At 43.0% G+C, this 21945-nt stretch overlaps 2 protein-coding genes across 13 annotated transcripts in view; one reads left to right on the top strand and one right to left on the bottom strand.

Moving 5' to 3' along the window:
• The window catches only part of TMEM140 (transmembrane protein 140), a 33885-nt gene extending 20050 nt beyond the window's left edge, over positions 1-13835 (top strand). For 3 of the 6 annotated variants that reach the window (XM_078153577.1, XM_078153581.1, XM_078153575.1), the window contains one exon: positions 10505-13835. In XM_078153577.1, coding sequence (XP_078009703.1) covers positions 10548-11255 — 708 coding nt within the window. In that variant the 5' untranslated portion in view covers positions 10505-10547 and the 3' untranslated portion in view covers positions 11256-13835. Of the gene's footprint in view, positions 1-2708; positions 2894-3283; positions 4161-5536; positions 6406-10504 lie in introns of those variants that run through there. The other 3 variants (XM_078153578.1, XM_078153583.1, XM_078153574.1) reach the window with 3 other exon arrangements.
• CYREN (cell cycle regulator of NHEJ) lies at positions 13514-20306 on the bottom strand. Of its 7 annotated transcripts, XR_013486269.1 has the most exons (5): positions 19643-19746; positions 17382-17627; positions 15958-16050; positions 15477-15552; positions 14474-14485 (listed from the first exon to the last, which is right to left on the bottom strand). XR_013486269.1 is itself a non-coding variant. In XM_021002297.2 (4 exons), the coding sequence occupies exons 2-4, from the start codon at positions 17522-17524 to the stop codon at positions 14252-14254; spliced, it is 453 nt and encodes a 150-aa protein (XP_020857956.1). In that variant the 5' UTR covers positions 17525-17627; positions 20181-20306; the 3' UTR covers positions 13514-14251. The 7 variants fall into 7 exon arrangements, 6 of the variants coding, with proteins under 6 accessions (XP_020857956.1, XP_020857957.1, XP_078009714.1 ...); XM_021002297.2 differs by lacking the exons at positions 15958-16050; positions 19643-19746 and adding an exon at positions 20181-20306 and having other exon boundaries at positions 13514-14485; XM_021002298.2 differs by lacking the exons at positions 15958-16050; positions 19643-19746 and adding an exon at positions 20019-20174 and having other exon boundaries at positions 13514-14485.
• Positions 20307-21945: the final 1639 nt, after the last annotated feature.

Raw genomic sequence — 21945 nt, 5'->3', positions numbered from 1 at the left:
ACAGTATTGTACATAAAATTGTAAATTCATATTATGTTCAGCTTTGTTTTTATTTTAAAACTCAGCATGTAACTTTCAAAGCTGTTCTGCTTCTCTATGATTCTCTGTACCCTTTTTTTTATTAAAAAAAAAGCTTAAGTGACTTTCTTTTGCTTCTTTCTTTCTTTTTTTTGGGGGGGGGCTGCCTCATCCGTAGTCAGCCCTCCCCTTGAAAAACAAAAACAAAACCATTGCAACAAGTATGCATAGTCAAGCGAAAAAAATCCTCACATTGGTCATGTCTGAAAATGTTAAGCCGTGTTCTTTGTTGAGTTTATCACCTCTCTGTTGGGAGAATTAATGCAGTTCAGTAGTATGCTTCATCATGTCCTCCAGAGTCATGGTTGGTGTGGCATTAAACAGAGTTCTTACTTCTTTTAAAGTTGTTTTCTTCACCATGTTGTTATTACATAACTTGTTCTCCTAGTTCTACTCACTTTATTCTGTATCAGTTAATACAAGTCTTCCTGAGTGCCTCTGAAACCGTCCCTTAAATCATTTCACAAAGCACTACACTATTCTATTACATTTATAGGCCATGATTTGTTCAGCCATTACCCAGGTGTTGGACTCAACACCTTAATTTCCAGTTCTTTGCTCAACAAAAAGAGGTGCTGTAGATATTTTAATACATAGAGGTTCTTTCCCTCTCTCTTCGGTCTCTGGGGTACAGGCCTAGTAGTGGTGCTGTTGGGTCCCAAGGGTATACACACAGCTTAGTGACTTTGTTTCCAAATTGTTTTCCAGAATGGCTACAGCAATTCACTAGTCCACCAGCAAGGAATTAGTTAGTGTGCCTGCTTTCCCACAACTTCTCAACAGTTGTCATTTCCTTTTTTGTCAACTTTGCCAACATACTGGATGTGTGGTGGAACCACAGAGTTGTTTTTTTAACTTGTCTTTCTCTATTAGTGATTTGTAGCATTTTGATATGGCTTTTAAAAGCAAGAGCTTGGATTCCTTACTTTGAAAACTACCCATTCATGTCCTTTGACCATATGTCTATTGGGAATGGCTCTTTTTCTTATAAATTTGAATAAGTTCTGGATGTATCTTGGATATAAGACCTTTATCAGAAAAACATATTGCAAGGATTTTTTCCAGTTAACTATTTCTCTTCTAATTTTAACTATATTGTTTTTGTTTGTACAAAACTTTTTAAATTTTATATAATCAAAATTGTTCATTATACTATATGGTTGGAAAAGGTATTGTCTTCCTTGCTCCTCTAATTTATTTATGATGTAACTCTTTATGTTTAAGTTGTATATCCATTTAGAGCTCACCTTATTGATACATGGTGTGAGGTGCTGTTCTATATCCAATTTCTACCAGATTGTTTTCCAATTTTCCCACTTTTTTTTTCCTTTTAACAGTGTGTCATTACTCTAGTAGTTGGGATCTTTGGATTTTATTAAGCACCATGCTAATATGTTCATTTCTTCTGTATGTTATATACCTAACCTTTTCCACTCATCTACTTCTAGATTGTTTAACCAGTATCAAATAGCTTTAGTTCTGGTACTTTTAGGTTCCCCATTTTTTTCATTATTTCCCTGGAGATTTTTGACCTCGTTCCACTAAGTAAACTTTATTATTTTTTCTATTTCTGTAAATAAAGTATGATACTGAATAAGTAAATTAATTTAGGTAGTAATGTCATTTTCATTACACTGGTGCAGTTTATCCATGAGTAAATTAATATTGCTGCAATTATTTAGGCCTGTCTTTTTCTGTAAAGAATGATGATTTTGTAATTGTATTCATACAGTTCTGAATATATATTTGGTAATTTCAGTCTTTTTTTTATAGTCCTTTTTAGGTCACTTTCTGACTCTGCCCCCTTTGAGTGATTTTTCTAGGGACTGGACCTGGAATCCATTTTGGCCTCTTGTTAGAAAGGGCAATTCACAGCTCACCAGCCTTGATCTCTGTCCCAAACAGCTTCTGAAGGTTCAGAGTTGGCCCCAGTTGGGTTCTTTCCTTCAGGCTTAGTGGAATGCCACACATCCACAGTTTTCTACCCCAGTTCCCTCTGTTTCTCAGTTCTCTGGCTGAGCTCTTTTGTGGCAGTGCTGTAACCCACTACTGTACACTGAGCAAGCTTCTACATTTTGGATTTCTGAAGCTCTGGGAGGAAGTGGGGGCGGGGTGTAAAAGGAGTACTAATGACAACCATGGATCAGCTTGTACAGTCCTGCTGCAGGTGGGTGATGAGGAGGAGGTGCTGAGCGACTACCTCATTAGGGACTGGCAAGTAGCCTTTTGTGCTGTTAGTTCACTAAGTTGTTATATCATTTGGGTTCTTAGACCCTAGAAATGGATAAACTTGAATATTTATCTCCTTCCTGTACCTAGTTACTGCTTTGGAAAAGTTTAAGGTTGTGACATCCTCCATCTTGCTGGTCATGTTGATAGATAGACTCTCAAATATTTAATATATTCTGTAGTTATTTTGAATGGAATTTCTCTTTCTATCCCTCCCTGTTGGGTTTTATTAGTAATATACAAAATACTGATGATTTCTGTGGATTTATTGTATATCCTGTAATTATGCTTAAGTTATTATTTCAATTAATTTGTGATTGACTTAGGAGGGTTCTCTAAATAGACCATCATATGTCATGTATAAAAAGCTATAGTTTTATTCTTGATCTGTGTCTTAAAAGAACAAAGGGCCTCTATGAGTAGAGTAAAGGAAGAAATGCATTCCAAGTATGTGGAATGGCCAGTGCAAAGGCATGGAGATGGGAGACAGCAGCCTGTGTGAGAGAAGTCCACTTTGACTAGACTTTGGAGCCACCTCCTTGCCACAATAAGATATTGGAATTGAACTTAAGAAAAAACGGCCAGGGTGAGATATTCTTTTTTTTATAAATGTGTAAACTGAGTTTCAGAGAAGTTAAGCAACTTGTTCAGGTCTCATAACTGTAATTGGTGTAAGCTGGTCTAGAAAGCAACTCTGATTTCCAATCCAGTACTCACTTCACAGTACCATATTGTCTCTCTCACATGAGGGCAGAAAGGAATGACAGAGCCCAAGTTCTGTCCTCATGCCGTTGAATGCAGGAAGGTTATGGAATGGCAGCTGATGGCAGCCCAATAAAGCACCTCTGCTTTCTTTCCAAACTTCCGTTCCACAGAATCCTTTAAATACAGAATGTGTCAGAGCAGCAAAGATAACATCTCTGGGTCCCACCAGCCCCCACCCCCCACATCACAATATTATAGCCAAAATTCCAGGACAATGACCTGAGCATTTCTGATGATGACAGTGTTATCCTGGAAGGAAGAGCAGTCTTCTCTAAATAATTCTCCCAGTGAGCCTGTCTTCTGCCTCTTGCCAGATTAATGTATGTCCTTTTGAGTTGTTTTAATAGTACCAACTTTTTTTTTAATAGTACCAACTTTTAAAGAATATTCCCCAAATGATCTCTCCATGCCCTTTGCTTTCCATGTCATGGTTAGGTTAGTGGTATGCCTTTAAAAGTCTTTGCCAGCAGGTTAATTCCTTTCTTTGAGCCCAGTTTCCATCAGTGTCATCAGAATCCACTTTTCATTTTCACCTACTGATATATACTCAAATATTAAGCTCAGAGTGATGTCCTATATCTACCTGAAACATAGCCACACTGGAAGAGAACTATCAGAGGCATATATGAAGTAATGATGGTGCAGAGGACAGAAAAAGGTAAAGAGTATGTAAAGTCATGTTGGACAGCCAGCCTAGAAGAAATGAGGAGCTCTGTTCTGTGACCTCTGATAAACAATGACCAAGCCAATGGTATCTGGGCAACCAGTTGGACATTGTTGCTTTGCCAGGTTGAGATCATAGTCCAAGGCAGCAACACAGTGGGAAGGGAACCCAGCAACTGGCACAGACATTTATAGAACCCTAATCCACTGCCTACCAAGCCATATGTAGGCTAGTGTCCCTAACAAATGCTTAGAAAAGGGGACATCTACAAGATATTCCTACCTCCAATATCTGTTTGCCCACGTCAAATTATTTTACTTCCTCTATGCAAAAATAATCTGTTCTCCACTATTCTTTACATGCAATCATTGAAAAGATGAAGGCAACTGCTTAGACAAGGTATTCTGAGCTCCCTGGATGAAAGGTAATGTAAATGGTTTTATGGTAGCTGCTATGCAGGGTAGTCTCTGCTAGCCTTCTGCTCGTCCAGGATATGGCCTCATGGTGACTTCTGGGTATATAATCTCAATTGTTCCCTGCTTCTCTAGGGCCACTCGTAGGCCACTTCAATTATATTGAATGGCAATTATATTGAGACTGCAACTTTCTATTCCAGACAAGTATCTCATTTAGGATTAGACATTCCCCAAATCATCTCTGGTTTTGCATGCAAATGATTTGAGCCAGAACAAAAGGAAAGGTCTTCATCCACCTAGCTTACTTTCCTACCTTTATTATGCATATCTGTCAACAGCAAAACCACTATTGCTATGGCTGATGAAAAATCTCATCTCCCTACATAAACAAGTGTTCATGGAGCATTTACTATATGCCCAGCGCTGTTTAGGACACTGTGGGGACATCTTAAGGAAGCAGAAGCTTGGGGTAGCTTGGTGGCTCAGTAGATAAACCATCGGCCCTGGAGTCAGGAGGACCCGAGTTGAAATCTGGCCTCAGATACTTGACATTTACTAGCTGTATGACCCTGGGCAAGTCATTTAACCCCACTGCATCACACACACACACACAAAAAAGTAGAAGCCTATTGCCTTAAAGGCATTTCCAGTCTTTAGGAGTCAGGCATGTAAAGTGAAGAACACTGACTGAAGAGTTAGCAGTTTTTATTCTAAGACCCACAATTTCTTTTTCACACAAGTAGCAAGAGGCAACAGGAAGCTTTCTCAGTTCAAGCTGCCCTTCATGTTCTTCTGGGACCTGGGGTCTATCCGTATTCAAGGACATAGCAAGAGAAACAATCCAGAAATCACTAAAGCATTTAAATTTTGGTTTGGTTTGCTTTCAGTTTCTAATGTAAATCTCCCCCAGGGTATCAGCTGTGAAAGTCAGGAAGCAGAAGACAAAGGCAGTGACGGCACCTGGCAGGTACTGGACTCCTGGTGATTGATACATCCTGCTTCAGGGTTGCAGCCTGTCTCTAGGGGCTCAACTCTAAGAAGGAACATAGGATCTTCGATTTAGAGCCAGAAGGGACCGAAGAAGCCATTCTTTTTGTTGTTCTTTTGTTTTGTTTTGCTTTTTTTTTTTTAGTGAGGCAATTGGGGTTAAGTGACTTGCCCAGAGTCACACAGCTAGTGAGTGTTATGTGTTTGAGGCCAGATCTGAACGCAGGTACGCCTGACTTCAGGGCCAGTGCTCTATCCACTGTGCCACCTAGCTGCACCCCCAAGAAGCCATTCTGATCCCTTCATTTAAATAAGGAAACTATTATAGCCCAGTGAAGTGATTTGCCTAGGGTCATACAGCTAGTAAAAGCCAGCGATGGTGTTCCTCTTTGTAAGAGGCAAAATGCTAAGTCTAAACCATGTGGCTTTCTAGGTCCTTGGGTGCCACCTTTTCACTGAGTCCAAGTCTACAGAACAAATCCTTTTATTAAGGGGATTTGTTCTGTAAAGTATTTAGACACAATTACAATACAAATATACAATACAAAGCCACATTAAGCAGGGCTTGAAGTCACATAAATAAAGAAATGCTAAGATGTATATCACTTCAGTAGAAGAAATAAGGAAGATTGGGGAAGTGTGGGGCCATGGATATAGGCTTTTTAGGCAAATCTAAAAGGCAGTGGTAGGTTCCCTCCAGGAAAGAAGGAATGGTCTTCTCTTTCACCCTTTTGTTCCCACTTCAAGGTTTTTGACTTCCAGAATCTGAGCGCTGGCCTGAATAGCCTCACCAAAATCTTCCAGATGGATAGTTAAAACACAACCTTAAAGGCTCTCCTCCAAGCAATTGTCTTTTATGAATATGTAGCAGGATCTTTCTATTACTTCTAGTTATATTACCTGGATTTGGGGGTTCAGAGCTACTCAGATTAGTGCTCCAAGCCCTTATTTCTTCCTCGTGACCAGTTAGTAATTAGTAACATCTTTTTACATCCTATGCTTTTGCCCAACATGGAAGCTGACTCCCAGACTCCTGTTATACCCAAACTCCCTGACTCTCAGACTCCTGGAGACTTGCTCTCCTGACCTTTCAAAATCCTCAAGGTCAGAGCCTCCAGATTAATCTCTTTCAGCTAAAACAGAAGAAAAAAAGTTAAGGTAAAAGATCAAGACCATTTTCAAGGGGCCAAATCAACTGGCCCCTTACAGCATTATCTCTCATTGAATGCCATCAGGGAAGAAGTCAAACCAGGAACAGACCCCCAGGTAAGCTGGTAGCAGAGTCCTACAAATACCCCTCTATATGCCTCTACAGTCATTTAAAGAATTTCCCATTCGCCAGATAGTTGGCCTCTCCCACGTCTTGTCTGTACAGATTTCTAAATCTCCCCTGCCTCTTTTGTATCAGAACTTCTACATATTCTATACTTCCAACAATCTGATTACATGGTGGAAAAGGAAGCAAAGTAGATGACAAGGAATTTAAATTGTGTTATCAGGCACTCAATTGCCTACTTCCAGGGAATGTAGGCTAGAAGGTCCTCTCAGCTTTTGCTTTTTAGCCCTGCACCATAAGCTAGTATAATGGGGGGAAAACTGCCCATTCCCCATGTTGATATATTGAATATGGTAGGTTAGGTGTTAGGGGCAGAGCAGCAACATGGCACTAGATTTCTCATAATAGGAACAAGATTAATAGGAAATTCTAGGGCTTCACCATGATCAATGAGGTCTGAGTCAGAAGCCCAGCTGCTCCTTGGAAACTGTTGAGGTCTAGGGATGCTGGGAATCTGAAATTCAAAGACAGACAATGCAAGTCCTGCCCGGAACGAATTTGACCCAAGCATTCTTTTCAGCCAGAGACAAGGTTTATTAAAACACTGGTTGGGGTGGGCGAGATTTTAAGAATCCAAGCTATTGGCCAGACTTTAAGAATCTGAGCCTTTGTAATGAGAATACAACCGGGCCAGATTCTTAAGGAATCTGAGCGATTTAATGGGGGAAAGATGGACTCATATACAGTGTTCAAGGAGTGACCAATAGCTTGGGTGACTGGGAAGTAACAGAGAAGGACACGGAAGGGCCAGATGCCCCAGGCGAACGCCAGGGACCTGGGCCACATGGGAAAAGTCTAGGGCCTTTTAGGGATCCATCATTGGCGTCCCATCAGAACCAGATGTTCAGAGTACTCATCATGGGTTACTTTGATTTCTCCTATAGGGTTCTCCAGTACTCCTTTCAAAAACCTCCTGCCTCAAAGATGTCCCCAAACTGCATACCCAAACACAGCTTCCTGCAATAAGTAGCTTAGGATCACTCTCCCAATAAGTGTAATTCTCCCTGGTTCCAAAGCATTATGGCAGGGGCAGCTAGGTGATGAAGTAGATAAGAGCACTGGCCCTGGAGTCAGAAGGACCCAAGTTCAAATCTGGCCTCAGACACTTGACACTAGCTGTGTGACCCTGGGCAAGTCACTTAACTCCAATTGTCTCAGGCATTATGGCAATATGGCACAAAGCAGTCTACATTTATTTAGGTACTTTTTTTGTGCCAGGCACTGTGAAGAGCTAGAGATACAAATATAAGCAAAAAGGAAGACAGTCTCTGTTCTCAAGAAGCTTACTTTCGAATGGGGGAAGACAACACACAAAAGGGAACTGAAAAGCAGGAGAAAAGGGCAGGATACCTGAGCAGGGAAATAGTGTGAAAATCCAAAAAAAGTCAAAATCAGAGTGAAGAGGGAAGTGAAGGTGGCTATTCTGAGTCCATTCCCAAAAGAAGCCTCAGCAGGAACTCCCCAGTGGGAAAAGGGGGCTTGGCATGATGAGGAGAGGTGAGATGGCAACTGAAACACGGTGGCCAAATCAAGAAAGTCAGAAGCAGAGCTGAAGGGGGGGAAGTATGGGGGAGAAGCTCCTTATACATAATATCATATACTATCATAAATAACTGCAACCCCAAAGATAACTCTGTACAAGGACCTTCTGAATTTAAATCTTGATTAAATTTGATTTAAAATTTTAAATACTGAGAAAAACAAAACCCCCAAAACAGGGAGACACTCTACATTGAGTATAAGTTGACAATGTATTCTCTAAAGATGGTGAGGTCTTCTGGATGACATTAGGCCAATTTGTATCTAACCTCCAAATAATACCATTGCCACTCTCTTACGAAATCAGGGGCTACAATGAGATAGGCACCATAGGCCACAGTTCTTGAGCTGAATTGTTGGGACCTTAGAGATCTAGCTTTTTCTTTTTTTGTTTTTAAACCAAACCTGTGGTTTCATCTTCTGGGGAGCTCCTAGTTAAGGGACACCAATACAAACAAGCATCTTCTCTGAAATTTTTCGCTGAGAAACTGACTTACCCAGTCTCACACAGCCAGTACATGTCAATGGCAAGATTTGAACCCAGGTCCTCCTGACTTTGTATTATATTATGTTGTCCTCTCCCAGACCATTTTATAGATGAGAAAATTGAGGCCCACAGAAAAATTAATTGTTTAGGGTCCTATGAATAGTAAGTAGCATAGCTAGACTTGAAGGACTAGAAGGAAGCCAAGGAAACCAGGAGGTGAGTAAGGAAAGAGCTTTCCTGGCCTAGAAGAGACAAAACGTCCAGAGTCCTGACACAATGTCTTGTTCATGGAACAGAAAGTGTCACTAGAATAGTGTCACCAGAACAAAGAGTCCACACATTGGGGGATAGGAAGACTAGCGAGGTTGGAGGGTAGTAGGTTATGAAGGGCTTTGTACACCAAAGAACTTTGTAGTTGATCCTGGTTTGGGGTTGAGGGGAGAGTGATACCCTACAATTTAGGAAAATCACTTTAACATCTGAATGGAGGATAGACTAAAGTGGAGAAAGATCTGAGGCAGGCAGACCCACAAGAGGTTATTGCAAAAGTCCAGGCATGAGGAGATGAAGGGCTGTACCTAGAGTGCTAGGCCTAAAGTCAGGAAGAGCTGAGTTCAGGTCCAACCTCAGAAAATAGCTGTGTGACCCTGGGAAAGTCGCTTAACCTCTATTTTGCCTGTTTTCTCATTTGTAAAATTGGGATAATAGCACTTACCTCCTAGGACTGTTGTGTGGATCAACTGAGAAAATGGTAAAGCACCTGGCACACAGTAAACACCATGTAAATGTTAGCTAGTTATTATTATTTTTCTCACTACTACTAGAGAAGGGAAGCATATTTAAGAGATATTGCAAAGGTGAAATTGACAGATCTTGGCAACAAATTGAATATGGAGGCAATGGGGGATACAGAGTGTTAAGGAACACACCTGGGTTGTGAGCCAAGGGGACTTGAAGCATGGTAGCACCTTCAACTTTAATAGCAAATTTTGGAGGGGGGTAGGCTTTAGGAGAAAAGTTAATGAGTTCAGTTCACATCCAAAGTGAGATGTCTGAAATTGGGTTAGGGCTGGATAAGACAAGACTCGCCAGCATAGGGATGATAATTGAATCCATGGGAACTGGTAAGATCAATGGAAGTAGTATGGGGGGGAAGAGGGCCTCGGATAGAGTCCTATGGGGCACCCACTGTTGGTGGGCATAGCAAAGGAGACTAAGAAGCAGCAGTCAGATAGGTAGAACCAGAAGAGAGCGGTATACCAAAAACTAGAGGGAAGAGTATCAAGGAAGAGAGGCTGATCGACGGTGTGGACAGAGGTCAAGAATGAGGTTTGAGTAAAGGCCATTGGCTCTAGTGATTGAGTCAGCTTAAATCCTTGTCTACTAGAGATACTTTTAATCTATAATTGCTTTTTGAATAGTGGAATGAAATTATCCTTTTTTTTTTCCCCTGCCTTTGGCCTGGAGTCCCATACCACATAAGGTATGCATCGCAGGGAGCTTAAATAATTCCAGGAAGCAATTGTTCGTATTATTTCAATTGGGAAGACTAAGGAGTCTATTATTTAAGAGTCCTGAGGATATGGTGGAAAAAGTACTGAACTTGAAATCATAACATGTTAACTCAGGTTTAAATCCTCATAGCATTCTTATTTGGCCCTTGATGAGTCATTTAACCTTTCTGGGACCCAGTTCCATTATCTGTAAAATGGAAATGTTGCTAATTTCTAATTAGCAAATGCCAGGTTATGCCTCTTCCTTTTGGCCAAATGCCTTCTTGGTATCCTTTAAATCACACCATGAAACCTGCTACCTAGTCTTCCGAGTCATAAGGATGATCCTAACCCCGGCTGTTCTTGATAATCCTTGTCCACAGATTGTCCAGCTAACAGCTTGTTTTGTTGTTTATGAAAAGCTGGGGACTTTGTGTGCATCAGTGTGAGCATGTATGCCTATCAGAAGGTGAAAAGTGAAGCATTCATTGGTGTTTTTATTTACTTCAGGTCCTCAGTAAAGTTACTGCTCAGGAAGGTTGGAGGAGTCAAGATGGTCACCATGAAGTCAAAAGGCTGCAAGCTCTTCCTGTCTTTGAGCACCGCTATTCTTATCACTGCAGTGATCTCCCTTCTGCTCTATGCCCTGATCTGGAAGTCGGGCAACCTCGTTGACCTACCCACCATGAAAATTGGCTTCTACAACTTCTGCCTGTGGAATGAGAGCACCCATTCTCTCCTGTGTCATCAATTTCCTGAGCTGGAAGAGATGAGGGTGTCCCGGGTTGGAATTGCCCTGGCTAGGTTAGGTGTCTATGGGGCTCTTGTCCTTGCACTTTTTGCCTTCCTGCCACTCCTACTGGCCTGGTGCTACGATAATGAGGACAAGTGGAATCTGACAGTGGTGCTCCTGGGGGCTTCAGCAGGGCTGCTGCTTGGCGGACTTTTGCTCTTCCTCTTCTACACCTCTCAGTGGATCAAACCCTCGAAGCTGGGTGCTGAGTTTCTAGCCCTGGTTGGGGCAGAAGTCATGCTACTGCTTCTGCTTCTTATCATTGTCAAGTACCCCCTTGCTTATGAGAGACACAGCGTTGAGCCCCAGGGAACAAAGACCTACATCTACAGAGAGGGCAGCCCTATATCTATGGCCTTACTTGGAATAGATATAAACCCACAAAAGTTTTCCAAGGATCACTGGGAGTCTGTGAGAGACATCCCTGTCCATTTGCCCTCTTCCCCTAAGGAAAGCCGGGGAGGGTAAAACTCGATTAACTCTTCTCCATATCTATCTCTTGGGTCTTTTTTTTTTCCTTCTACCGTAGAAAAATAGATGTGGGAAGACCTTTTTTTTGTTGAGTCATTTTTCAGTCATGTCTGACTCTTCGTGGCACCATTTGGGGTTCTCTTCGCAAAGATACTGGAGTGTCTGGCCATTTCCTTCTCCGGCTCATTTGAGAGATGAGGAAACCCAAGCATACAGGGCTAAGTGATTTGTCCAGGGTCACATAGCTAATAAGCGTCTGAGGACAGATTGGAGCTGGGAAAGTCTTCCTGATTCCCGGCCCAGTGCTCTATCCACTGGGCCACCTAGCTGCCCCAAGGAATACTTTAGATCCTATAAAATTCTGCTCTGAAAGAGTTGCAATATGGCAGCAAGAAGTCAGGGAAAGCATTCAGACCTTGCAGTATGGCATAAAGAAGACAGGCAAGGAACTTGAAGGGCAAATCACATTACTTTTAGGGATGAAAGAAAAAAGTAAACAGCTTGCCATGATCCTTGACTACATGTTGAGAATAAGGGCATATTTACCTACCTACTGCTCCAATCAGAGATGATCCCATTTCTCTCAGTGGAGAGGATACAAGCATGATAGCCTATACATTAGTGTTGCATTCTGTACTTTATTAAGTATCATTCACCTGGCTTTTAAAGCCTGTGGGTAAGTGGGCTATTCATTTTGCATAAGGATAACATGGAATGATCTCTTGTGCTGCCTCCTGCAGATTTCCTTTTCATTTAATCCTGTGCTTCCCCTATTACACGTTCCTGGTGTGTGGGAACCCAGAGATCCCCAGGGTTCCAATGGTGATATGCCAAAGAACAAGGACTACCTAACTAGACTCCTCACATGGTGCAGCAATGAGGACACCAACAGAATGGATGGAGTTCATTCTACCTCTCCTGTAGAAATTGGGTTTCTCGAACTCCCAGGCACTGGCATTAAGAAGCTATAGATTTGTAGCCTTTTGTCACAAGTATAGAGACATTTCACTTTTTTTTCCTATCAAGGAAAATGGGTATTACGTATCTCTTTTAGGACAACTTCTACTCTCTATTCTGATTCCATCTTTACCAGGTGAATGTGTAAGTACAATTTCTGGTTCTCCTTTTGCCTCTCTGGTTGTTCCTTTAGTGTCTCCATCCCATCTCCCACAAGCTCCTCTTCCTCCTCCTGCTCTCTCACTATGGAGGATGTCTCCTAAGCTTGTGTTCCCAGCCCTGTGATTTTTTTTTCTCTTCTCTCCCTTGGAGAACACGTCTGCACATTTTCAACCAACACGTCTATAGAAAGATTCTTAAAACAACGGTTATTTCTTCCTCGGACTTGCAATAAAAGGTCACATTTTTATGGGTGAAGGCTTTGAAGGCACTTTCTTCTTTATTCTTTCTTTGAGAGACATCTTCTTTGCAGGGAGAGAGCAAAGACTTTGGGATGCAGCAGAAGCCACATGGAGGAGCCAGTACCTCAACCTAGGATTTCCCCTTGAATAAGACTGGGGTCTTTCTCTCGGTTGGGCTGAAATATCTGGTTCCTGGGGAGAGTTCAATTACTTTGTGGATTTCCTGGCATATTTTAACCTGTGTAACTTCTCCAGTTTCTATTTAGTCTTTGCTTGCTGTTCACGATTTGTGGTGGAGTGAAACTAGCATTTGGCAGGAAAGAGCCTATAGGCCTAAGCTTAGGGTACCCTTCTATTTTAAGAGATGGTGGTCAGGAAAGCATCTTGGAACTACAAGATGTGCCTCCCAGACCATCAATATTTAGGGGATCAGATAGATATAATTCTGTATATCTCATTTTGTGTATATGACTTGGAGATATTGCAAGTTTGGTTTAAGACCACCACAATAAAGCAAATATCACAATAAAGCAAGTCATATGAATTTTTTGGTTTCCCAGAAGTAGATGCAGAGACTAGCTCTGATAGGTTATATATATTTCCTTCTAGCCTGAATAATCAATTTCTCTACACATGTTGTTAAGACATCTGCTAGCCTTATGTAGGGAAAGGTGGACTCCATCAAGAGGTGTTAATCTGCCAGTCTAGTTGGGAATAGCATATGCTTATAGGGGCAATTATTTTCTAAGGAATATACACAGCAGGATACAGAACATTTTTTCTTAATCTAAAATTTTTAATAAGACTCATTAATTTCTACCTAATGTAAGAGGAAATCCTGTATACAGGCATACCCTAAAGATATTGCTAGTTCAGTTCCAGATCACCACAATAAAATGAGTCACAATTGTTTTTATTTCCCAGTGCATATAAAAGACTTTGGTTAAAAATACTAGGAGGGAGGCTTACACAGGCAGGGATATCCTCCCCATTTTTCAAATTTTCCCTGATGATAATGAGGAGGTTCCCCCACAGGGTAGGGATAGGTAGGTCTTTGCCTCCTTTTTCCACAAAGTCACCTCACTGTGCCACATTGCCATAAGCCATCTAACCTGGCCCCTTCCTCTCCTCTCATCCCACCTAAAGTAGCTGCTTTTATAGTTAAGGCCAAGCCATAAGCTCTGAGGCCAATAATAAAATATGGATGGTCCAGCATGTATATCTGTCTCCTTCTTCGTTGTCCATTATCAATTGCCTCTCTGGTACACATCAATTAGTCTTGCATGCCTTTGGTGCAAGTCAGTTTTTCCCACAATGTGATTACCCTCTGGATAAGCTGACCATGGAGTTTCCAGAACCACAGACCTGAGATGCTTAACACTGAAGTAAAGCTACACCATAATAACTGTGATGACTTTCCTGGCCACACACTTCACTGCTCACTACTACACCATCAATTCAATACCAGTTCGGACTGCCCTGATTTCACTACCCTGGGAAAACACTCTGGGACGCAGAGGTTTCACTCCAAGGGTGCAGCACTGCATTCCCTGCTGGTGAAACCTGGCAACTACAAACACGGAAGTATCCCAACATACTCAAAGCAAAACATTCTCTGAATTTTCATCTATCTTCTCAACTGAAAAATATTTCCCTCACATATTTTAATGCATCCTCATCTTCTGAGTTCTTGTGGCCAGAGGCTGAATACTCCTGCTTGCCTGAGGGACTTGTCCGAAGGGCATCATTCACCACCTCTTCTCCATTGCTACTGTTCTCAGAAGCCCAGGGGGATTCAGGCTGTGTGGTTTGGGCCTTATCAGTTCCCAGCAGCAATGTGTGTTCCAAAGGCTTTTCCTGTTTACGGCACTGAAGAGGGTGAAAAAAAAGATAACCATATTTTTACTGATATCCTAGTTTGTTTATATAGGACACAAAATTCCTGCAGATCTAGGGTAATTTCTGGGTCATGAGTCATTCCTTTCCCCTTCACTATCCTCCACTCCCCACCCCCCAACAGTCCCTCCCCAAACCCAATCCCAACCCCCACCATACACACCTCTGAATAGTTCTGGAGAGAAGCCAATACTAGAGAGGGGACAGAAGAGGGCTGGGGAAAAGACTTTGCTCAAGAAGTCAAGCTTCTAGCCCCAAAACAGAAGAAAAAGGGGAAAGTAGGAAGAAATAATTTCATTAGGCAGGTCCCTTCTTGAATGAGCAGAGCCAAAGAACTTCAAAGGAACTCAAGAAGGGAAGGGAACAGCAGCTAAGTGCCCACTGTAGGCCCATTAAGAAATCACACACATGCACAATGGTAGAATCCTTTTCCCACTCCTTTCCATCTACCTACACAAAAATAACGTAACTGTGACAAAGTCAATAGCTAGGCCATACAGATGCACACACAGACATCTATATTTTCCCTAGCCCATGTCTGTGTGAAGACACACAAACAGAGTGGGTAGAAGAAAGCATGGGTGAGGAGTCAGAAAGATTAGTGTGGCAACAGGCTGCATGAAACAACAGAGAGGCACTTGCCAAACCCTGGGAAAGTCACTTCACTTCTGTTTGGCGCAGTTTCCCCAACTATAAAATGGATCATAACAGTACCTACTTCCCAGGGTTGTTGTGAAGATGAAATAAGATAATATTTGTAAAGTGCTTAGCACAGTGCCTGGCACATAACAGGTACCTAATAAATGTTCTTTATCCCGATCCCCAACTAGACCACGTTGAGACAATCAGAAATGCTAATATCTATTTTTATTAACATTAAACATTAAAGACCTCAAATCTACCCTCAGGAGTTTTCTGTTCACAAAGATACAAATTGAGATCCGCTAGAATAAAAAGTCTTTACCTCAACCAAGACACCCAGGGCAATATCCACCAATTCAGCTTCATTCATGAAGTACACAGTTCGGTCAGAGGGAAGACTGAAAGGTAAAGAAACAAAGGCAAAGACAGATGCAAAGTGAGTCCCAGATGGATACACAAAAGGGAAACTGGAGCTGAGAATGGTGTATTCCCAGGCCTACCTGCCAAGAATGAGAGCATACACATCCTTCTGATCTGAACAGCCTGCTCTACATACGATAGTGGGAAACCACTGGTTAGCCCTTGCCTCTCCCTATAATATGCCCTTCACATAAGACAGACAGACAGACAGACACACACACACACACACACACACAAGATGGAAATCGCTCAAGCAACTAAAAATAACGCAACTAACTATGTGTCCTAGATGATACCTGGTTTGTCATCAGCATTCTCTATATTGTCTAATGATCACTGATTCTCTAAAAAGCACCAAGGGGAAGTCACCATATCTCATTTACCTTTACATCTTCACCAGGTCACACACTGTTTTTGTACATAGTATATGGTAATGAAATGTTTTCTGAATGAAGTGACCGAGGATTGGTAGAAGCCTAGAGAAGAGGATGAGAGAGATTTGAGATTGATGAGGGGGAGAGAGAGAGGTTGATTTGAGAGAGAAAGGTATGTGTGTGTGATAAGAATCAAAAAAGAGTTCAAAGTATTTAAAGGATGGCCAGATGGAAGAGGGATGCGACTTGTTCTGTCTGGCCCCAGGATAGGTAGGGAATGCAAAGAGATATATACAGCCTTGACAGGGAAACCTTCCTAACAATTAGAACGGTTCACAAGTGGAATGGGAGGTAGGGGGTTCCCTTTCAATCAAACCATCAATAAACACTTATTAAGTCCTTATGATGTGCCAAGAGCTGTACTAAGCATTGAGGATGCAAAGAAAGGAGCCCCTGCCCTCAAAGAGCTTGCTTTTTTAAAAATAAATTTTATTTTTTGGTATTCTGAATTTGACAAATACCAATAAACATAAGCATTTCCATATAGAAAGGACAGAAAAAAGAGATTTGCACTTGAAACTACAAATGTTCATTATGAATAGTTTGCTTTTTTGAAAAACTACATAATAAATTCAAGACATCATTTTCAAGTCTCTTGTTTGTCCAGGTATCCTAAATTTCCTTTTGTTCTCTACGATTACATTCTAATAGGGGAGAAAACATGCAGCCCTTCACTGTGAGTCTTCAAGAAAAGGCTTAACATTTCTTGGTATGTTGTAGTGGGAAATATTTTTTTTTTGGGGGGGGAGGTATAATTTGGGCCATGGAGATCTCTAAAATTTTGCAATCCTGTGAAAGAACCAGAACTCTGCTACTCATGAGGTTTTCCTGAATAGAATATAGGTGTCTCTGGAGGTTCCTTCCAACCCAAGAATGCTCCCCTTCTAGACAAAGGAGTACTGACAGACGAAGAAAGAGGAAGATCAAAAGAACTGCAAACTAAGAGAGTGCCCATCAACTGGGGAATGGCTGAACAAATTATGGTACATGAAAGTAACACTATTGTGCCATAAGAAATTACAAAACAGACAGTATCATTACAAATTTCCAGCAAATTATGTTGTTCCTCATGCCTCAGCTATGTAACAATCATGTTGCCCTCAACCCTATGATGTCACCTACCTTGTTCTGTATTTTTTTCTGTACTCCCCAAACCTATAAAAAAAAAATGCTGTCCTTTTGCTTGGGGTCTCTGGCTGGAAACCGAGGCAGACATTGACCTTATTCTCATGTTTCATGCCCTGTGAATAAAATGTTATCTTGCTCAGAGAAACATGCCTTAGTTTACCTTTTTGTTACATTTCACTCACAACTAGAAGGGCCCTAGACCACAGAGGTTTTGCTGCTGTGCAGCAGCTATCTGAAAAACTCACCTCGATGATGCATCTGCTGACTGCACTGTGGTTTTTATCCTCTTGGCTGGCCTCCATATTGGCACTAATTTCCTCTCAGATACTCGGGCTATCATCCATGGAGGAAGTTCCCTCTTTTTACTCTCAGGCTGTGCATTTGTCATCTTTCCAGACTCCCAGGCAGAGCACGCTGAGGACCCAGCCAGTGTCACAGGTGATGGTACTGCCCACTGGCCTTCCTGTTTCAAGGTAGCAAAAACCAACCACCTGTCAAAGTAACAAAAGTCAAATCTGTTTGTATTCTTAGCACAGTGCCTGACACGTAGAATAAATGCTTGTTGTCTTGACTAACACTGCTTCCAAGTAAAATAAGCACCATAAGAGAGAGATAAAGCAAAGTGACAAGAGAGTTCCAAGATCATCTTTGGCTGAGGGTATCAAGGATGGCTTCATGGGAAGAGATTTCATTTGGGCTTATGTTGCTATTGTTACAGTCCCACATCTGTGTGTAGGCTTCAAGTGTAAGATTCAGTGATCCCATCTGTTGGCTGGGACTTGGTTCCATCAATCATTCTTCTCTCTCTGTCTCTCTCTCTCCTGGTTCCTTCTAGTTTACCTAAACATATCCGTTTTATGTCTTTTAAAAAAAAAAGCCTAAAGGCACTAGATCTAGCCAAACTGGTCTATTGACTATTCTCAGAACACGACATTCTTTCCTCCACTCCTATGTTCATACTCTTCTTCCTAAAAAGACTATTAGCTGTTTGTGCCCCTACTAGACCTGTGGCTTTCTCTCCACCCTCCCAGCTAGCACGGGCACTGTAAATGTTCACTGAATTCAATCTCTTCTTGTAGATCTTTTAAGACCGAGGCCTGGTCTTACCTCCTTAGTGAAGTCCTAGCCTCCACAGCCCCAGCAAAATGCCTCAAACACAAAAGTTTGCTCAAAATTCTAACAATCCTAGCCCTCCACCTCCCAATTCCCTTCTTTTGCACTGTCCCTTACAAGCCTCGAAGGTTTCCCTGGCTTCCTTCAAGATTCAGTTCAACTCCTACTTTCTGTAGGCCCTTCCCCATCCCTGGTCCCTTGACACCCTGTCTTCCCCCTAACAACTTCCCTCTGAGATCACCTTCTACATACCTTGAATGTAAGGGCAGCTAAGTGGCACAGTGAATGGAGTGCTGGGCCTGCTGTCAGGAAAACCAGAGTTTAAATCCTGTCTCAGGCACTTTACTAGCTGTGTGACCTTGGTCAAGTCACTTAATCCTGTTTGCCTCAGTTCCTCATCGGTAAAATGAGCTGGAGGAAAATGGCAAACCCCTCCAGTATCTCTGGATACCCCAAATGGGGTAACAAAGAGTCAAGACTGATTGATTAAACAAGAAATATTTTATGTACAAGGTGATTTGCATATTTAATTAGAATATGGACAGGGCTGGTGTTTTTGCTTTTCTTTGTCTCCCTAGTGCTTAGCATAGTGCCCCCTGCACCCAGCAGGTGCTTAATAAATGTTTGCCAGCTGACTTCCTCTGAGGATATTCCTTTCACCTAATTCTTGTTCCATGTAACTGGCTGCACCACTGGGCAGGTGGTATACACGCAGCCTGACATGTCTATCTGCCTCATCTCCCCAACTAGATACAAGCTCCCTGAAATCACCTCTCTTATTCTCTTAGCATCCCATACAGACCTAACAGCACCCAACGCACAGCAGGTGCTGAAAGTGTGGGATTGACGGTATGGGCCCTGGGAAACCTCCCCCATAACTCTCCTAGTTTTCTCCCACGTGGTCAAGTCTTCCGCGTCTGCCTCAGGCATCATCCCAGTAATCCCCTAAACTAGCCCAGCCCTCCACTGTCTAATTACCTCCCCGTGGCCTCCTGCCACTTCCCACCCTAGCTCCTATCTAGACCCCATTCTCGACCTCCCAGTCACTCCCATCGAGAGCCTCCCTAGACCCTCCTGCAGTCACCCCAGGTGACTGGTCACTCCCAGACCCCCTCCTCCAGTCATGCCAAATTACCCGGCCCCTCCTAGATCCCTCCCACAGTCTTTCAGTATACGAGATCCATCTTGTCTCCCTTAAGATACTGAGATTCTTAACGTCTAGCCAGGGGCTGGGACTTGCCCAAGGGTCACAAATCCTTAGATTCCTTAAGGATCGGGCCAACATGGCGGATCTTTAATAAACCTCGTCTTTGGCTGAAAGAGGGCTTGGGTCGAATTCACCGGGGCCTGCAGGACCCGCGCGTCGCGATTTTAGGGTGCCAGCACCCCTAACCTCAGCAGGACAACGCCCCGCATCGCTTTCATCCACCCACTGCTCCGGTCCCTTAGGCCCCGGGTCTGCCGCCCCTCTGATGATCGATCAGGGACTTTGAAGGCATCTACCGGATATCCCCGTCGATGTTACAGAAGAGGAAGTCGGGGCTCGGCGCTGCAAGGCGGCCAACCCGAGGTCACGGGGGCCTCCGACCTGAAACCTCTCGCTTCCCCTCTACCTAGATAGAACCGCCTTCGTCTCGTCTGTCCCGGGAGCCCTTGAAGGGCCCTCGGAAGCCGTCCAGCCCACCACCCCCTCCTCATGGTTTGGGGGTCTCCTCTTCGGGCGGAGGAGGGCTAAGTGCCTCGCCGGGGTCACCCAGAGAGCCTCTGACCGGACGGCCAGCACGGACGGCAGCGCCTTTTACGCCTTTCAGGCCTTCTCCAGTGTCTTCCGCCCCTTCCCCGAGGCCGGGGCGGGCTCAGCCCGTGCCCTCCTCCGACACCTCCCCTCGCTCCTCGGGCTCGGGACCTCAGCCTGGCCGCAAGCTCCGCACCTGCTCTCTTTTACCGTTACGGGCTTAGGGGCCCTCGCCCGGATCCGCGCCTTCTCCCTCTCCAGGTTCTGGGTCCCGGCTCCGCCCCGAGGGGCAGGCGGCCGCCACTTCCGGACGCTGAGGACGGGGCGCCCCCTGCTGGCGAGCACGAGGCCGCGCGGCTTCCGCAGGCTCCCTCCCCCCCGCCCACCGCGCCGACTTCTGGGAGCCACGCCCACTCCCCCTCCCCAACTTTCTCACCAATGAAATGGGCGTGAAGGGGCGGGCCTTCCGCCTCGGCGGGGTTGGATTTAACTGGCCGGGCCTCGCTTCCAAATTAAAAGTCTGGAGTTGGAGGCGCTTGATGTGTCTCACCTTCACCCCACACCCGGGGTTTTAAACGCGTATAGACACCTATGGATCACTTGCCTTGGTTTCGTCAACTATAAAATGTGGATAATAACATCATCTACCTCCCAGGGTTGCTGTGAGGATCAAATGAGACCATACTTGTAAAGGCACAAAATGCTTAATCCCTTCTCTCCCCCCCGTTCCCCTTATTTCATACCATAGTTGCTTCTGTGAAGCCTTTGGAACTGTTTCTCTGGCCAAGGTATACTTCAGCCTGGTGAAAAACCTGAAATTTGTACAGTGGTTTGCCCTATGAAGTTTAAAACATGGTAACCAACAGGAGACTGGTGGGCCAGAAAGTAAGGCCATTGGCTTGCAATTCCAATGTCTAGAGCCCTTTGAAGAGCAGTTTGTATGCCTGGCTCCTTCCTTGTCTTTTGCATGTTTAAATTACAACCTGGAACTTTAAAAAAAGAGGTTGGGGAATCTGAGATATAAAATAATTTAATGGCTTTGAAACTGTCCTCACACATGGACAACACGATACCTGACATGCTAACAATAATCATGAAATCTCTGGTGGTTTGCTATTCATTTCACTAAAAGGCAGAGGTAGAAGACAGGGTATCCAGTGCTCATAATTTGCCTCTTATCCTCTCCCATTTTAGAGGGAAAATCAAGAAGAAACTATGAGACAAATTGATGATTAAATTTATAATTTAATAAAGTTTAGTAAAATTGTTGTTTGTTCTTCATTCTTGGAGAGGATCATGACATCAGGGAGGCGATGCCATGACTTGCAAGTGAACTGGATTTAGGTGAAGGAGGGCTGTGCAAAGTCACCAGCCTCACTCCTCCAGAGCCATCTGGGTCCAGTAGCAAGACATAAATCAGGGTGACTGTAAATTTGAACATTTTTCCACATAATTTCTCCATAGCATAGAGAATAGAAAAGAAAAAACTTTATAATTTTAAAGTGTGGCATGATTGGCAGAATGTTAGAAAATACTTTAAAGTTAGATTTTTGTAGGGCATTTTGTGGTTGAATTTTTAAGATTTCCTATGGTTTTTGCTTTTATTTTTAAAAATCCTTTTTGAGTAAAGGAATAAAAAACCCCTGAATTCTGATATTTATTTATTTATTTGTTCAGCCAATGTTAACTGAATACCTACTATGTTCAATTATTGGATGGTGGTAGTGGTAGAAAGGATATAAAAAGGAATAAGGTGGCAACCAACATTCTATTAGGAAAGGTAAGATTTATACAAATACATTTGGTATGTTAGTATTTTGTTAGTGTCATATAAGGGGTATTCGTAGTTCAGTTATGTTTGACTCTCTGACCCCGTTTGGGGTTTTCTTGGCACATACTGGAATGATTTGCCATTTCCTTTTCCAGCTCATTTGACATACGAGGAAACTAAGTGACTTGCC

This window comes from Phascolarctos cinereus, unplaced genomic scaffold (genome assembly GCF_003287225.1).
Source record: "Phascolarctos cinereus isolate Bilbo 61053 unplaced genomic scaffold, phaCin_HiC Scaffold_1;HRSCAF=81, whole genome shotgun sequence".
Classification (NCBI taxonomy): Eukaryota; Metazoa; Chordata; class Mammalia; order Diprotodontia; family Phascolarctidae; genus Phascolarctos; species Phascolarctos cinereus.
This window is presented reverse-complemented; position numbering and strand designations above follow the sequence as displayed.